General features: G+C 41.6%; 1 protein-coding gene across 1 annotated transcript in view; it reads right to left on the bottom strand.

The window, feature by feature from the left end:
* Window positions 1–15614, bottom strand: part of GRIN2B (glutamate ionotropic receptor NMDA type subunit 2B) — a 493334-nt gene extending 477720 nt beyond the window's left edge. The window contains exon 1 of the mRNA XM_078640153.1: window positions 15216–15614. Within this exon, the coding sequence (XP_078496279.1) occupies window positions 15216–15614 (399 nt within the window). The remainder of the gene's footprint in view (window positions 1–15215) is intronic.
* Between the last annotated feature and the right edge of the window lie 876 nt (window positions 15615–16490).

Below are 16490 nucleotides of genomic sequence, written 5' to 3'. Positions count from 1 at the left end.
TTGCTAAAGTTGCTTATATATTCATTTTGTGCCTTATTATGAATGTTTCCGGTAATCCAGACGGAGTAAGGCACAGGGATTATTTAATTGGCAAGTAACTAGATGTGGTGTTTTATCCAGAGATTATGTCTGCTGTGAACACATGTTAATTGGCATGGAAACATTGATTCCTGTATGCTATTTTATCCAAATCCCATAATATGGAGCATTTCCACCCTCTTCTCTTTGATGGTGCATGTATACTCTACCGTTTGGAGCACATTATTGGACCATGCACTTCATGAAATTGATTTGGAGCCCTCCCATAGCATTCCAGGCCATCTCGTAGCACAGTGGGTTTAACCAACTAGGGCCTTATCATGAATGATCTAGGAGCACATCTCTCCATTTGACAGATATATTATATAGTCATATTAAAATTGAGCCACGTTTTGGGGAAAACTAAAAGCAAAAAAAATATATATTTTTTAATGGTTGCTGATTGTCCTTTTTTTTGGGACTAGATGTTCAATAGTTTGCACGTTTGATTTGAGATTGATATTCCACCTATGCTGTTTCTTATACATGGGGGGGGGGGTTAGTAGTATTGCCATTCTCTCTCTCAGGTTTCACCTTTGCATTCTCCATTTTTATTTAAATTGAGCCACCCTCCTGCTGCTGTGGTTCTCTCTCTCCAACAGCTTTAAGGAGAGACACATTGTCAAGAACGTCCAATCAGACTGGTTTATGGACATTAGTGGGTTAACTAAATCATGTCAGGAGTTCTGTCTGGAATGTGTCCATGTTGAAACTCATCCATAGTCATTAGGTGTTGTTGCTGGGAGGTTAAAGTTGTAATACATTTTATGGTGAACGTTCCACGTGATGGACTGAGTTTCTTTGACGAAGATAATATCCTTTGATGCAAATGTGACATTAAGGTAATGTGTAGCCTCAGTGAGAAGCTGCTGGTAACTGAGTGATTCATGGTTAATTGAGTAGGCTAACCATGCATACATTGATTAAGATGGTCAATTCTGAGATCCAATATCAAGTTTAGCAGGGCATCCGCTAATGTGGCTTCTGTGGAATTGATTAGTAGAAAATATGCAATGAGGTGGTGAGGGTTGGAGTGGTGAATAGCAAATAAGTAAGGATTCACACTCTGGTGTTGAATGATCTTTCCTCATAGTAGTTACTTACCATCTATATAGTATCTAGGGTGTTGCCATAGAATGCTAAGTGAACACCTTTATGCTAGGTGTGAAGCGAAAATATGACAGGTGAGTAGCGAATGTACTCCCCAGGTACGGTCATCATATGCCCCAAGACAATTGAATATTCAGCTGAAAAGCACAGCAACCATATGTCCAACCTCAAGCATCAAATGTCATAGTCTCAGAAGCAAAGCTTGGCTTAAGCTTAGATCGGAAAATCACAATGATGGCTTCAAATACCCATACACAGGCCTCAGATGCACAGGTACAGCCATATTGTAACCAGTTACAGCTATACCAACCCAATCAAAACTTCAAATGCACAAGCACTGCCTCAGAAACCCAGACATAAGCAACATTTGTAATTCATAGTTTCAGTTGCAGGAGTACAGGTGAAATGCTATGTCCAGGCAGAGGTTCAGATGCCAAAACAAAGCCACAATTGAACAAGTTCAGCTCAAGTTCCCAGGCCTATCCTCAAATTGCTGCATATCACTCCAGTTCTTCATGTACAGCGTTATATGTCTTTCATACCTCCACATTCACCTTAAGAGGGTCTTGTTCTACCATGTTAGAAATGTTCTGACAGGATTTTAAAGTCAGATGCTGGTCTGGCGGCAGCGGCACGCCACAGCTATCTATCTGTCTCTGCCAAGCTGAGGCAGAGAGCTGCACAATGGCTGCTCTCCCAGAGCGGCAGCTGACTCAATAGCCCACCACCTGCCTTCTAACATGAGCACTCAGTTTCCGTAGTGCCTCAACCCTTGTGCCAAAGATTTGGTGAGACTGTTAAGAAGTTGCACGGTGGTGGTGGTGGCAGCATGCCTATACATACCAATTGATGCGATTCAGGCGAGAGACTCCTGATTTTTCCAGCAAAAAATGGCTTCATTTTAGGTGTTTGGTCTATGCTTCAATAGAAACCAATGGGGGGGAGGGGGGACATTCCCTAGATTTTTTTCAAAGTCTGCCCCATTTCCCGGTTTGAAAATGTGGGCATGCATGCATGCCTTACTGTAGTGGTGATGGAGTTCATTTCTGCTGTATATTGACTCACCAGCCTTTCATGTTAAATCATCACATAAACAACACGTTGTCATTTTAAATGTGATTTAGCAGTGAATTTAATAAAGAGCATGCGCAGTGTGCACACAAGAGTTGGTCGGTGAAATTGCAACATTCCAAGTCAGCTAAAGAGTCAGAAAGATATATAACTAACTGTTAGACAAATGTTTTAAATTCCAAGCTGCAAAATCTCCTGGAGTGTCACTAATGATGGGCGTCTGTGCCATGTCTTCTGCACCACAAAGTAGGTTCAACAAAATTTGGAAAATATGGGGAAATGTGTCTGATTACAGGCAAGTTTAGCTCACACATAGACAAACGTGTGCTGTCCACTCTGAGGAAGGTACATGGAGCTCATTCAGCAAGAGAGGAGAGGCCTCTTTCAGAAATGTGACCATCTCTCAAAAAACACAGACAGCTGTGGAACATCAGGGTGCCTTTCCAAGCCGCAAATGAGTCGGCAAAAATAAATGTAAGAGTTCCTCCTGCTGCTCTCCAAGCACACAAACTGATCTGCAACAGTATATAAAAGAAAACAAGTCCTTCAGAAATCTCCATTCTCATTAGGTGATAATGACGATGACAGTGTACACAAGCGAGACAAAGAGGAAACAACGAAATTCAGCATACACATATTATTAAAAAAAAGAACAACTATAGTAAATACATTGTAACATTTTAGAACAGTAAAGCAGTTGATTCTGAAGAAAAAAAATCGGAGATGTATTTTCCCAATTGACTTCTATTGAGGCAGAGGCAATTTTAGGCGAGAGAGATTAAATAAAGCGATTTTTGGCTTTATAAATCGTGAGTTTCGCCTGAATCATGTATGATAGTTCAGTAGTACTTCCGACCTGAAAGCGGTTCTTGGAATAAACTTCTTACACAATTAATTTCCCTTTCCTTTTAAAACCTCAAAAAGGCAGTAAGCGCCCTGTTCTTTTGGCAAAATGCATGACACAGGCACACAACAAAAACCTGGTTGTGTTCTGACAAAATAATGGTGTTACATTTGATGGCATACATTTGATGGCATCAACTTTTTAATCTTCAAAATAATATATATCCTCTTCTTTGTCACGTACAATGTAATGGTTTGTCAAGTTCGGGACTCTTGTTGCAGCAGCTTTAGGGAAATATCAGGGCTAATGGGGGCAAGGTGAAGACTGATCAGGGCAATTTCAATAAGCATGAATCAATTCCAAGGATTACGTAGCAATTTCAAGCCTTGTTGGGTTATTTTTCAATGTTGGTGAAAATTGTAAAACTTATGATGCAGTGCAAGACTTAAGCACACTTAAGGTTCAATGTAGCAGTTGTATGGCCTTTCCAAGGCTGCTGTTGCGATTCCAAGACTTCTGTAGTGATTTCTGGACTAATGAGCTATTGCCAAGTCTTGTGAGATGATTCAACCATTTATGGGAAGATATGAAGACCTCTGTTCGTAATTTCAAGAATCACGGGGCTATAGAAAGAGGTGGGGGTGCTTCAAAGACTCTTGGCATAATGTAGAGGGTCCTGGAGCATCTAAGGGCTTGTGGTATAATGTTATGTTAAAGTGGGAAGAGAAATGTTCATGGAGCAATTCCAAGGCTTGTGCAGCAACTCAAAGACCACAAGTTAATTTCAAAGCTGCGGGTGTTTACAGGACTCAAGGGATTATCTCAGATCTGGAGTGAGATTTGTGGGGTTTGTGTATCAATTGCAAAGCTCGTGGGCAGTGATGTGAAGACTTGTGGGGTATTTTCAAGTCTTGTGGGCTGATTGGAAGGTCGGAAGAGAATTTGCAAGGGCTCTGGGGTAGTGGCAATACCCTCTCTGCAATTTCAAGGCTCAGGGGGTAATTTTAAGCCTTGTGGTGTAATGCCAAGGTTCAGTTTTAGGGCTCGGATGGACTCTGAGGCACATCTAAAAATGTTACTGCTCTCTGCGTAAAGTCGACTTGTGGTGAGATTCCTGAGCTCTCCCAAGTAATGTCAAGGCTTGGCGGGTAATTCGAAGTCTTGTGCATGTTTGCAGACCTCATGGCGCAATTTCAAGGCACCTGGGGCAAATTCATGGCCATAAATGTCAGACATGCACGGACACAAACAGACACACATATTGACATACACAAACAAAAATTCTGAGACGTGTATGCACAGTCACAAAGACACAGGGCCCAGGAATAGCGGCTAACCGCTTCATAGCTAATTGCAATCTACTCTCGACTAGTCAGGCTGTTTGTCCTCACTCAAAACTCACCATGTGGCACCAATGACTCAGTCACACAATCAAATGAGTCCACGCCATTGGCACTCCTGTGGTAGTTTAATCGCTTCCCACATCCAAGAATGCTCTGAAGGCACACCTGTTCCTACAAGACTGTGAGAATGGCCATCAACATACTCACCCTACTCACAATTGCATTACTGCCTTCTGGCACCAGCAAGTCTTCAGTTCTGGATATGCAGAGTAGGACAGAATTGTAGGATTTCTAATGTGTGCATAGTCGTGTTATCTCCTCTCTTATCGTCCATTACACCTGCTCTCTTCTCTATTTGTCACACGCTCTTGGTTATGCTAGCCTATTGCTATGTACAGCTTTTCTTGTTGAAGTGTTCCTGTTGCTCAGTAAATACTAGTACACATTTAATCACAGGTATATATGACGATAGATACAGACATCAATACACAGACCAACACAGGCAGATGTATAGATAGCCTCAGACAGATATGCAGACTTCCAATCACAGAACAGATAGCCATGAAGACAGACCAGGCAGACCAAAGTACAGCAATGCGCAGTGATACTTAGTTAGGCCTACATACTGTAGTTATAGAGACATATAGATCACTGGGCAAAAGCAGTCATGCAAACAGACAGAGACAACGACAGATGTACAGGGTCTCTTACAACTAGCCCCGCAGGCATGCAGACAGAGCGCACATACAGGTACAAACCCACATACATAGACACAGACAACAAGTCATACGGACATACAGATTGACGCAGGCGGACATAGGGACACAAAGCCTTGCATATATAAACAAGCAGACCCACTCAGAGATATGCACAGATATACGCAGGTAACCACATAGACATTCACATGAATACAAACAGATGAGCAGATGCACACTAAAAGACACACTGGGGCACTTACAGACAAAATAACAGACTGATGAACACACACCTATCGCTAGACACAGGAAGATATACAAACAGGTACAAAGGGCATATTCACAGAAAGAGATAGATAGAAGCAAACACATGCACAAAGGCACAACACAAGGGGACACAGAAAACTCACACAGTCATGATCACTGGCAGACAGAGATAGACAAAGGCCCAAACTCACAGGGACCCGATCCCACACAGAGAAACACAACACATATTTTTTTCTCTCTCTCGCTCCCTCGGGACACAAACAGACCCTCACAAATAGAAATAGATCAAATCAGACACACTCAGAGCTATTATCTCACAGGGAGTCCTGCACACGCGGCTTTATGTCAGAGTATCGAGGACAGAAATATCTTCCTGCCTCAGAAATATTATGGCAAAAATACCGACCGCCAGAGTATTGTGAGGGTTAGTATATATTGTAAGTATGGATTTATTATTCTTAACTGTCTAACTAGGAGATAAAATGTCAAGGTTCCTATATGTGGAGGTAAGTTTAGTAACCCTTTCCTTACCGATATATAATTATCTTCACAGCATTCTGGCAGTCAGCACGTTTGCCACAATATTTTGGGCGCCATTATTAAAAGCGCTGTATTGTGGTAGGAAGCCGCCATGTCACAGGCCCCGAGATACACCCCCAGACACTTCCGGAGACTCTCGAGCCGGGCCCTGTGGGGCTCAGAGCTATTAACACGGCTGGCACAGGGTTCGACCAATGGGGCGGCCCTGGGCCTGCCCCCCCAGGAGTCTGGTAATTAGGTAAGCATTGCCACCATGCCTAGCACGCAGGCTGGGGAATAAACTCGCACTAATTAATTTACTCAGCTTTCCGAAAATGAGTGTGATTAAGGGACTCTCAGAGGAACCTCGGAGCAGACAGCGGGACAGTGAGCCGCGTGCTCGAAGGAAAGTACACAAATACACGTTTAAACGGATATAAAGCAAGGGATAGCGTGCCAAGGTTCACACTAGCTCAAAGGGAGGGTAATTGGCTTGCAAATGTCACCAGAACGCTGCGATGGCTTCGTTGAACAAAAATGCTCTTTTTCTGTAACATATTTCATTTTACACTACAGGCATAGTTTCCTTTAATTGTCTTGAAAATGGTCCGTCTTTTTTTTTAAAAAGTGGAAAAAACTAAATCAGTAAGTTGATTGTTTTAACTAACTGATTGGTTGTCTGTGGCTTTTAACAACAAACTAAAAAAAGGTAAAAAAAATATTTATGCTCGTCATAGCTGGGCCTATACAGAAGAACTTTTCTGCTGTTTTGAAAGAATACTTTTTCTGCAGAAGTGAAGAATTTTACAACTGCTCTTTACAATCTTCAGTAAGCATTGGCAGTGGACCGTTAATTGTACAGAGCCTCTAGGTTTTCTTTACCTTTCACCTGAGAATATTTATAGTCAAAGAGGCAATGGTTAATCTGGAAAATTAGTTGTAATTTTAAAGCTCATTCTCATGATTAGAAGAAAATATATGGACGAGAAGGAGGTGATAAGTCATTTTGTCGGCTTGCCATTGGTTGAAATCCAATTTCTGACGTCCGCTGTGTTGCTTTCTGAAATCAGGGTTGAACCGTGCATTTTTCGCTGCTACGTTTGAATTCAAATATTTCTTTTGTGGTGCTTCCAAAAACGTTTGCCTTTTTGAACAGACATGCGGCATAATTACTCATAGATGGCGAGATATTTAGCTTAAGAGTGTTTCATGCAGATTAATTAGTGTTTAATTTATAATGGCATGGAAGAGAGCGATGACAACGCAGCCAATATTGTTCACCTGTTTTATACATATTATGATGGTGTCTCGTGATGGCATTGCATTTGCTGATAACTTTACTCTTTTTTTTTTTTTTTAATCAATCTAGTTTGCATTTCCTGAAATGCACATATGTTGCATGCAAAGTTGGAAAAACATTGGTCAAAAGTGTTATATTTTAAAATGTTTTAAAAAAAAGTTTTTTTGCACTTTTTAAATCTGGCCTACAGACATACTTAACTGTTTCGTCATGCTCATGTTTTCCCATAGAAATCCTAAAAAACGTACAGCCATATAAACAGAGAGGAGCTTTCATTCTTTCCTCTTCACCATTGGTACGTTCAGGTGTCTTTCACATTTAACTTCCACCCAGTGGTCAACCCAATTCTGCCATTGGCTCTTTTCACTGTGAGTGACTTCATTTTTCTCTTGCATGTGTGCACATTCTGCTACAAAATAGCCCATTTCGTTATTAGGACCGGTAGGCTAATCTCTAAGTTTTCATATTTTGCTTTTTTTCAATGGGTCCATCTTGTGATGGGTCATTTTTATTTACTTTTGTTCAAATTTATTATGTCACTGTTAGACATTTTTACTTTTAATTCTGTTTTTTAAATACTTTTAATGTCTATTGTATATGTTTGCAAAAGAAGATATAAATAGCAAAAAATATAAATTGTTGGCTTGTCATGAGCGGACCTAATGGCTTTTCCAGTGAGTGTTTAATTTATATTCAAGTACTATACAAACAAAATGACTTGCACATTAGTTAATGTAGTCAGTGCGGCTTCCACTGTGAACTATTGTGAAGCAAGGAAATGAGACCAAATCAATGTGCATTACAACGACCACTGCACATTAGAAAAACAAATGTACATTTTCTCCAACAAGTGTACATTCATCAACACGAATGTTTATTCACAACAGCAAAGGTGCGTTGTTACCAATAAATGTGTATAACCTTTGTATGTGAACAAGGCTCTGCGAGTCGAAACACGTTGAGGAGTATTTGTTGATCGCATGAATAAAACACCAAGCAATGTATTCTGAAGGAGCTCATTTTTATCAAACCACTCTATCTGGCTAAAATAAGTGAATGTTTAGTGAATCTACCATTGCAGAAAATAATATCTATTTCACAGTATTCATGGGCAAGGATAAAATAAGATATATTTGATTAGGAACAATGCACATTCCAAATCCAAATGCACATCAGTAAAGAAATGTGAAAAGATCACATACATGCAATAAACAAACCAGCATAGTACAGGCACATAGCTCTACTTGGCTATATTGATAAGGAGTTTCCTCCCAAAATATTTTCAGACTACAATACAAACACAAAAATTAATTAAGGCATAAATACTAACATCATTCAACCTAATTCACTAACTGCTAATTAATATATGCACGTAATTTCTTTGCTCCTACTGCAATTATGCATGGTGAGTTAAACATATTTTTTCAATTTTTTTAATTTTGTGTTTTGTAGAGAGCTATGTGCAGCTTTGTGCTCTTTTCATAGAACTAACATGTCACTTGGGCCTGTATGTACAGCATGGAGGGCCTGCCCAAATGACCTTTGCAAAGGCACATATAGGGATTTGCATGTGATCGTAGATTCTGTTGTTACGCCACTCTATGGTCTGTGCTGCACAGGACATTCATTATCCGAACCTGTGTCCTGTGTGTGCGGCAAACTTGTAATGTTCTCATGTATCAGTTCTGTTCCTATTGTGAAGCGCTCTCACACCTTCGGGTAAAGTCCGCGCTATATAAAAATGCATAAATAAATAAATAAGATATTGGTAAAACTTATTAAGCACACGAATGCCCGTAGGCGTCTTGGTGCTAGCGCCTTACAGGCTTAAAGCACAGGACATTCATTATCCGAACCTGTGTCCTGTGTGTGCGGCAAACTTGTAATGTTCTCATGTATCAGTTCTGTTCCTATTGTGAAGCGCTCTCACACCTTCGGGTAAAGTCCGCGCTATATAAAAATGCATAAATAAATAAATAAGATATTGATAAAACTTATTAAGCACACGAATGCCCGTAGGCGTCTTGGTGCTAGCGCCTTACAGGCTTAAAGCACCAGATTTAAAACATCGTAAGATAAGAGAGGGAACAGAAAATGCCAGGTTTTAAGTTGTTTCCTAAAGCAGGTAAAGTGCTGCTGATTTTTAAGATCCCAGGGAAGTTTAGTCCACAGTTTACAGGTGGAATAAACAAAACTCCTACTGTACAAGATACTTTGTTTCATTTGGGGAATGTGAGTGTTTTGGATGCAGCTGCAGGCAAAGGTCATCCTTTGTTACATACCATGTACATTTCCTCCTTAGATACTCTGGACCTGTCCAAAGGAGAGATTTATGCGCCGTACAGAGTGCCTTAAAGGTCAATTGTTTCTTGATTAGGAGCCAGTGGAGCAGCACAATGACAACGGATTTTTGAAGGTCGTATGGAATAAAAGGGAGATTTTTTCTTAGTGTTTTTAAAATTTAAAAACAGGAAGACATTAGTTAATTGATCTGATCTCAGAAAGTAAGATTGGCATTGAAGGTCACCTCCAGGTTCCTGAATTTCAAGACCATGGTAGGAAGGGAACAAAGGGACTGGGCCCTCCAAGGTGGTTTGCAGAATGAGGTATCCTTTCCAAAGAGAAGAGCCTCGGCTTTCTCAGTATTTAAATTAAGGCTATTACATCTCATCCAAATGATGACCTTACACATGCAACTGTTAGAACGTTGAGAAACCTCTTCCACATTGCTCAAAATAGGCACTATAATTTGAGTGTCGTCTGCATATTAAATTGTGGAGAAGTCAAAAGATTGTATCAATTTGACTTGGGGGGCCACATAAATATTAAATAGCACAGGGCTTAATGATGACCCGTGAGGGACCCCACTGGATTGAGAAAAGGATTTTGACCTAAACTCACAGAGGAAAACTGACTGCTTTCTGTCAGTGAGGAAGGATAGAAGGAGATCCACAAATCCCAATATTAGCTAAGCGATCTATGAGGACAGCGTGGCTCACAGTGTCGAAGGCGGTGGACAGATCGAAAAGGATCACTGCCGCCTTCCCACCACTGTCCATCATTGCTCTTATCTCCTCAGTGGCTACAACCAGAGCCGTTTCAGTACTGTGGTTTGATCTAAAACCATGTTGAGCTCAGTTAAGGATCTTTTTTGTGTTTAAAAAATCCAAAAGAGCAATGGCGCTTTTCAAGGATTTTCGCCGGCATTGGTATGCGAGAGATCAGGAGATAATCTTTTTCCTCATTGGGATTAAGAGTGGGGTTTTTCAACCCAAGAAGTATGGAAGCCTCTTTCTATTCAGCAGGGAACTGTCCTGATGTGATGACACTATTCATTTTTGTAGTGAGAGGGGCTGCAACCATCAATGTTATATGCTGGAAAATGTTTGGAGGGTAAGGGTTCCAGGGAGCTCCTGATTTAGTGTGGGTAATAAGTTCAAGCACTCTTTCTTTGGTAAGAGGAGGAAACTCGCTGAGCTCCTGTTTGCTAGGCCCGGTTTATTTCTCTCATGAAGAATCAAGGTTAGTATTGAGACTCAAATCAAAACCTCCATAGACTGCCTCAACCTTATTTCTGAATTCTAAACTGTTGCATAGCAAGTGGCTTGGCATCGCTAAACTCATTGAATTGGAGCTAGAGAGCATTTTAACTGTTTTAAAATTTCTCTTGTCAAATTGTTTGCTAGAATAATTTTATCAGTAAAATACTGAGTTTTTCTTTGATTATTACATTTTTATAATCCTGGATACATTGTTTATATTTACTGCTTTCTGGTGGGTTATAGTTGCTTCTCCAAATCTTCTCTTGCCTACAGCATTTTTGTTTAAGCTTCCTAAGATTTGGAGAGAACCAGGGCGCCATCGGCTTGGTCCTATGAGTTCTTGTGAGTTTAAGAGGAGCAAACTCAGATACTGCTGTATTGATCCAATCAGCATACTTAGCAGTATCTATATTTTGCTCATTCGACAGACGAGCTTGAGTATTAATCAGGATATCTGTAAGTTCTCTCTTATCAGTTTTATTCCACGTCCATGTTTTTACGGCCTGCAATGCTCTACCAGGTGGAGCATTCGGAGCAGGGATCGATAAGCTGAAACCACCGGCGTTATGGTCCGACCAGGTTATTGTTAGTATGGCTTCTAGCTACAAGTCTGGATGACTTGAAAACATGCCATCTAAGATATGACCCACCTTGTGTGTAGGAGCATTCACTAATTGTCTTAGATTGAAGCAACAAAAATTTTCTATAATTTGTTCAGTTTATTTTTTGGTGGAATCTTCCAAATGGAAGTTAAAATCACCTAAGATGGTGTAGTTAGAATATTGCAATATGGATTCAGTAAACTCACTTAAGGGCGTTACAAAGCTTTAGAACCCGGGAGCCTATATAGACCTTTGAAAGTTGAGTCTCAGCACTTGGATACCCTCATGGGTGATAAGCCGTGCTATATAGTTACTGTATGATTGCTTGAGTTATTATTCAGTTTACATCTGAAAGTGAATGCCTCGCTATCTATTATGCTCTTTGGCTTGCATGAGATCTCAAGATGTTCGCGGTAGCAGCAGGGTATACATTAAAGGTGGCATAACCTGCTGTAATTGCAGTGATTAAGTCAGGATTTGATGCATCATCTGCCCAAGTCTCAGTGAAAAAAGCTAAGTCTAGGAGTATGCATCTAGGTGATTATAAAATTCATATTTATGCTTAGTGACCGAACATGTATTTATCAAGACACAGTTCAGCATCAAAGTATCAATGGCATAAGGAAGGGCTGGGTAATTTTCTTTAATGCCGACACCTGCCAGCAGGAGCTTAGTTTGGCACACAAAGTGTCAGTGAGCGCAGTAATGATTTTCCGAACCTAGATTAAGATTGAGGTTGTTACATAACATATGCCTACCTGGGGTGTTAAGTTGAACATACCGTTCTCTAGAATACTTCTATGGTAATAATTGGGCAGAGGTTCTGGCGCAAGGCGCAATCTGGGCGAGATAGGTGAAGATGAGCTTGCCGTTGGCGCGTCCTCACATCGGCCCGATTTTTATAATCGGTTGGGCTCATGGCAGAGTCAGCACTAGGCTGCTGACCTGCTCTTCCCCTCGCCCTAAAAACATGGCCATCAGGAGAAAAAGACACGATTCCCCTACCGCTATGCGAGGTGATGTACAAAATTAGCAAATAGAAGCAAGCTCAAACAGGCTCCACGTAAGTGCGAAATAGGAAATGTTCTACCCCCTCAAATGTGCAAGTTACACTATGAATATGATTAATAGCAGCAATTCAATTCACTTTTAAAATGTTAAAATCAACTAAAAATCAACCTCTTAAAAGTACCAAATTAATTTCTAAATTGTGCAATCAGAAGCCTGTCCAGGCATTGGCCCAATTTTTAAAATCAGTTGAACACATGGCAGAGTCAGGCCTAGACCGCTGACCTGCTTTTCCCTGAGTCCTAACAGTAATGGCCTTGATGTCGTCTCATGCCCAATACAATGATATTATTTGAGTTTTCATCTGAATTGTCATGTTTAAAAACACTGGGTGGTGTTATGGATGCACAGTTCACCTTAACTACTGTCAGTGTATTTAGGTTTTATATGGTTACAATCACGTACGTTCAACTGACGTTTTCAGAGAAAAATATACACGTGTTATATATCTATGTATATACTACTCTGTATGGGAGTTGACAAATTGGTCCTGTTCTAGGGTTAATGCTACTTCTAAGCCGATTTTGGGGACCAACAAACAAAGGCATTATTTATAGTTAGCTATTCCTACCTGCCTTCCAGGGCTTTAAGTGGGACGGGTCAAGCCAGTGCTAAGCACCAGCTGTTTAAAAAAAACAGGTCCAAATGGGCTCTTAATTTTTGCCCTCAGCCTGGGGGTGGAAAAGAATCTTCACTCCAGGGCACTACCGCCATCACCAGCCTTCGATGTAATCCTTTGTTGTGCAACTACCACCAAGGAGCTAATCAGAAGATATTGCCACCTGCTAGTGATCTGAAAGAGCACTCGGTGGGGATCCACAGTGGGGCAGCAGGGGTGGAAGGCAGAGCGCAGGCTCAGCCTATAAAGTTTTTTTCCCCTTTTTTTGAAAATTGTCATATTAGTGATAAACATACCGAATTTAATATATTCCACCCTCAAGCCCATCTGATCAATACTTTCAGGCCTGTACATCTCCATTTCATTTGGACGAATGGATATGTACCACATACAAAGCTACAAGCCCACCACAGGGAGGTCTGTAATTAGGCTCTGAAGTCTAAAGGTCCACAGAGATAAAGCTGCTGCACGGCTGCTGCTGCCTAGTATTACCAGCTTCTAGACATTTTGTCAAGCACACAAAAAATAAAAGTAAGTATTTTACAAAGAGTTTTATATAACGTTTCTATTGGCGTGGTATAGTTATTTCACACTATTATACTGACAGAATTGAAGCTTTTTCATCTCTTATTTACCACAAAGTCATTGTTGTTACCATTCATCTTTTGCAGCTAATAACCATTGATAAAGCCAATAGTCGGGGCTTGTGTTAAGGGCATACCAGTTGTCCTATTATATACCTGGATGCAATAACAGAAAGAGGCAGCAAAATATCAGTCAGGAAGCAGAGATTTTTTATCTAACATGTTAAAGCCACGCCCTTTATTACTTAGGTTACGCCCCTTTGAGAGACCCCACAGTTTTTCCAACCTACTTAAAGAACTGCTGCTTCCTACCTCTACAACTAATCTTCCTTGTGTACTATCTCACCACGTGACTCACTTTTCTCTAATGTGACACTCCTTCCTGCGGTCCCCATTCCCCTTTAGTGACATCACTTCCCTTTAAAATCTGACATCACTTCCCCTTAAAGTGCAACAATGAAATGTTGTTTCATGAGGGGCACCGCTCACTTAAAGGAGACAAGTGAGAGCCGCACCAGCCCACGGATATCAACAAAGCAACCTCTGGGGGCCCTTCCGTATCACCTTTAAGAGCAAGTACAACACCTTCTGAGACAAAATGGACGAACTGCTGCTGATAATCAGAATGGAGGTTAGCTAGAGGACAATTGTCACATGAGGGCCGAAAACGTTGTTACATTTGTGGTGATACTTGAAAAGGGCTGTGAGTTTGAAGACACCGACCCACATGGGTACTGAGCAAAATTACAGGGCAAGCAGCTGAGGGTGTTGTGGCAACGTGCTGAATTAATTTCTCTTCTACCTTCACTCTGATCTCAGGGTCTCCTCCTGTGGTTCATTTAGTCCTTAAGGTTACTATGATATAATCTAACTTACTACATATACTAATACAACATAACATAACATATAATAACACTACACACTGTTCATATATCTGTAGATTCTTGCTCCTGTGAGATCAACAATGATATACTTGACCTTCTCTATGACACCTTGACTGTTTTGCTAGGTATGGCCATTGCTTTACCACTTAAACATCTTTGATAAGCATTACCCTCTTTATGCAGTGAGTAAGCCTTTGTTGAGGTGTTGGGTATGGCCACCTCATTGAAGCAAAGGCATGACCCTCTCTATGCAAGGATGAACCTTCTGTTGAATTTTTAGACAAGGCTTTCTCTATGCCGCAAGATTAAGTATGATTGGATGTTGGTTATATCCATCCCTGAACAGTGAGGCCTACAGTTGGATATGGTCATCTCTTTGCAGCACAGACACCTCTATTGGGAATATCATCCACTAGGCAGTGAGAAAACGTCCGTCAGGATGTTGGGCAAGGCCCTCTTTAGATATGGAGGGCACCTCTTTTGTGATTGGTCCTTTCTGTGCAGTCATGGCACCTCTGTTGGGTTACTGGGTTTAGGCTGCTTTGTACTGTAAGGCAGCTCTGGTAAATTGATTGTTTGATTGATAGATTATTTAAGAGCAATTGAATTTCATGATATACTTTGATAACATCTCTGTCTGATACGTCAGCTGCCATAGACAATATATGCTGCACCCTGGCCCCCCTTACCTTGTCAGCCATAATCATGGATGAGCCTCCATGGATGCCTAGGATGGGTGTCAGTGTCTGGGCAGAGATGAAGTCCAGGATCTGTGCAATGGCTTCCTGGTCGGTGTCATCACCGAAGACCACGCCCTGGATCTTCTTGTCAGACATGAGGTCACAGATGCGGGTGATGATGCTCTTGGGGTCCGTCTCGTTCATCTTGACCAGCTCCACCCTTGGCACGACCAGGAGGTCGTGAAAGTCGTCCTTCTCGTGGGCATCCTTGATGGCCACCTCGTCCGACGTGCCTACGAGGATGACGGCGATGCCTATGGTGGCTTGCTTCTGCCCGTGGCCACCGGTGGTGGCCAGCAGGAGGGTCAGGCAGATTTTGAAGAGGTAGCAACCTCCCACAGGCCTCATCTTCAGCTGTTGAACTTCCTGCAAAGTGAGAACAGAGAAAGAAAGGCAAAAGAGAGAAGTGAACTACTGGAAGACACCACCAGTCAATACTTTGAGAAAATGCAGCATGTATTGCAACACAGATAATAAGAATTTCAATTAAATATAGAAGGTTCAGAGATAATACAAAGACCATTCTGTCCTCGAGGACTTCTCACTCAAAAGCATTCAAACATGTGCAATGTTAACCCTTCCACTGCTGTTCACTATCTGCCTCCCCCTCTACCTGAGGCCTATAGAAACTCCGCAGATCACGACTTTCAGCAGTCCAATGTCAACCTCCATCTGATTCGGATAACCAGGGGCGGCACCTCCGCTATGGCGAAGGAGGGTCGCCTCACTTCTTTTGAGCGGTGAAGTAAAGAAAATATAAAATGATAATAACTTTAAGTTATTATCGTTTTATGTTTTCTTTGCAGTGGGTGGGGCTTCTCTGCTCTCGGAGCAGGCCAGGGGAGGAATGGTCTGCCCATTACTAAGTGTGCATGACTGTTTGATTGGCCCTCTCGGGCCACCCGAACCAGTCATGCACACTTTCCCTGTTCTCCATGCAGGCTGCATTACAGCCTGCATGGAGACAGGCCCAGGCTTCCATTCCCTGGTTAAGCGTCCAACCAGGATGCTCAAAACCAATCACAACGCTGGTGAGGGGAGCCTTTTTTGTGCTTTCTAAGCCTCGGTCTGACAAGGACAGCAGGAGCAGAGACTTGGGATCGGTGCGGCAAAGTAAGTTTTGCTTGTTTTTTAACTGTTTCCCCCACTTCCACCCCCCCTTGCGCACCCCCCATGCACCCGCCCCGCCACCCACAAATAATGCTGGCTGCCACTGCAGATAAT

This window comes from Lissotriton helveticus, chromosome 1_1 (genome assembly GCF_964261635.1).
Source record: "Lissotriton helveticus chromosome 1_1, aLisHel1.1, whole genome shotgun sequence".
NCBI classification, from domain to species: Eukaryota; Metazoa; Chordata; class Amphibia; order Caudata; family Salamandridae; genus Lissotriton; species Lissotriton helveticus.
The sequence above is the reverse complement of the archived record's forward strand: the minus strand, read 5'-3'. Positions and strand labels throughout refer to the sequence as shown.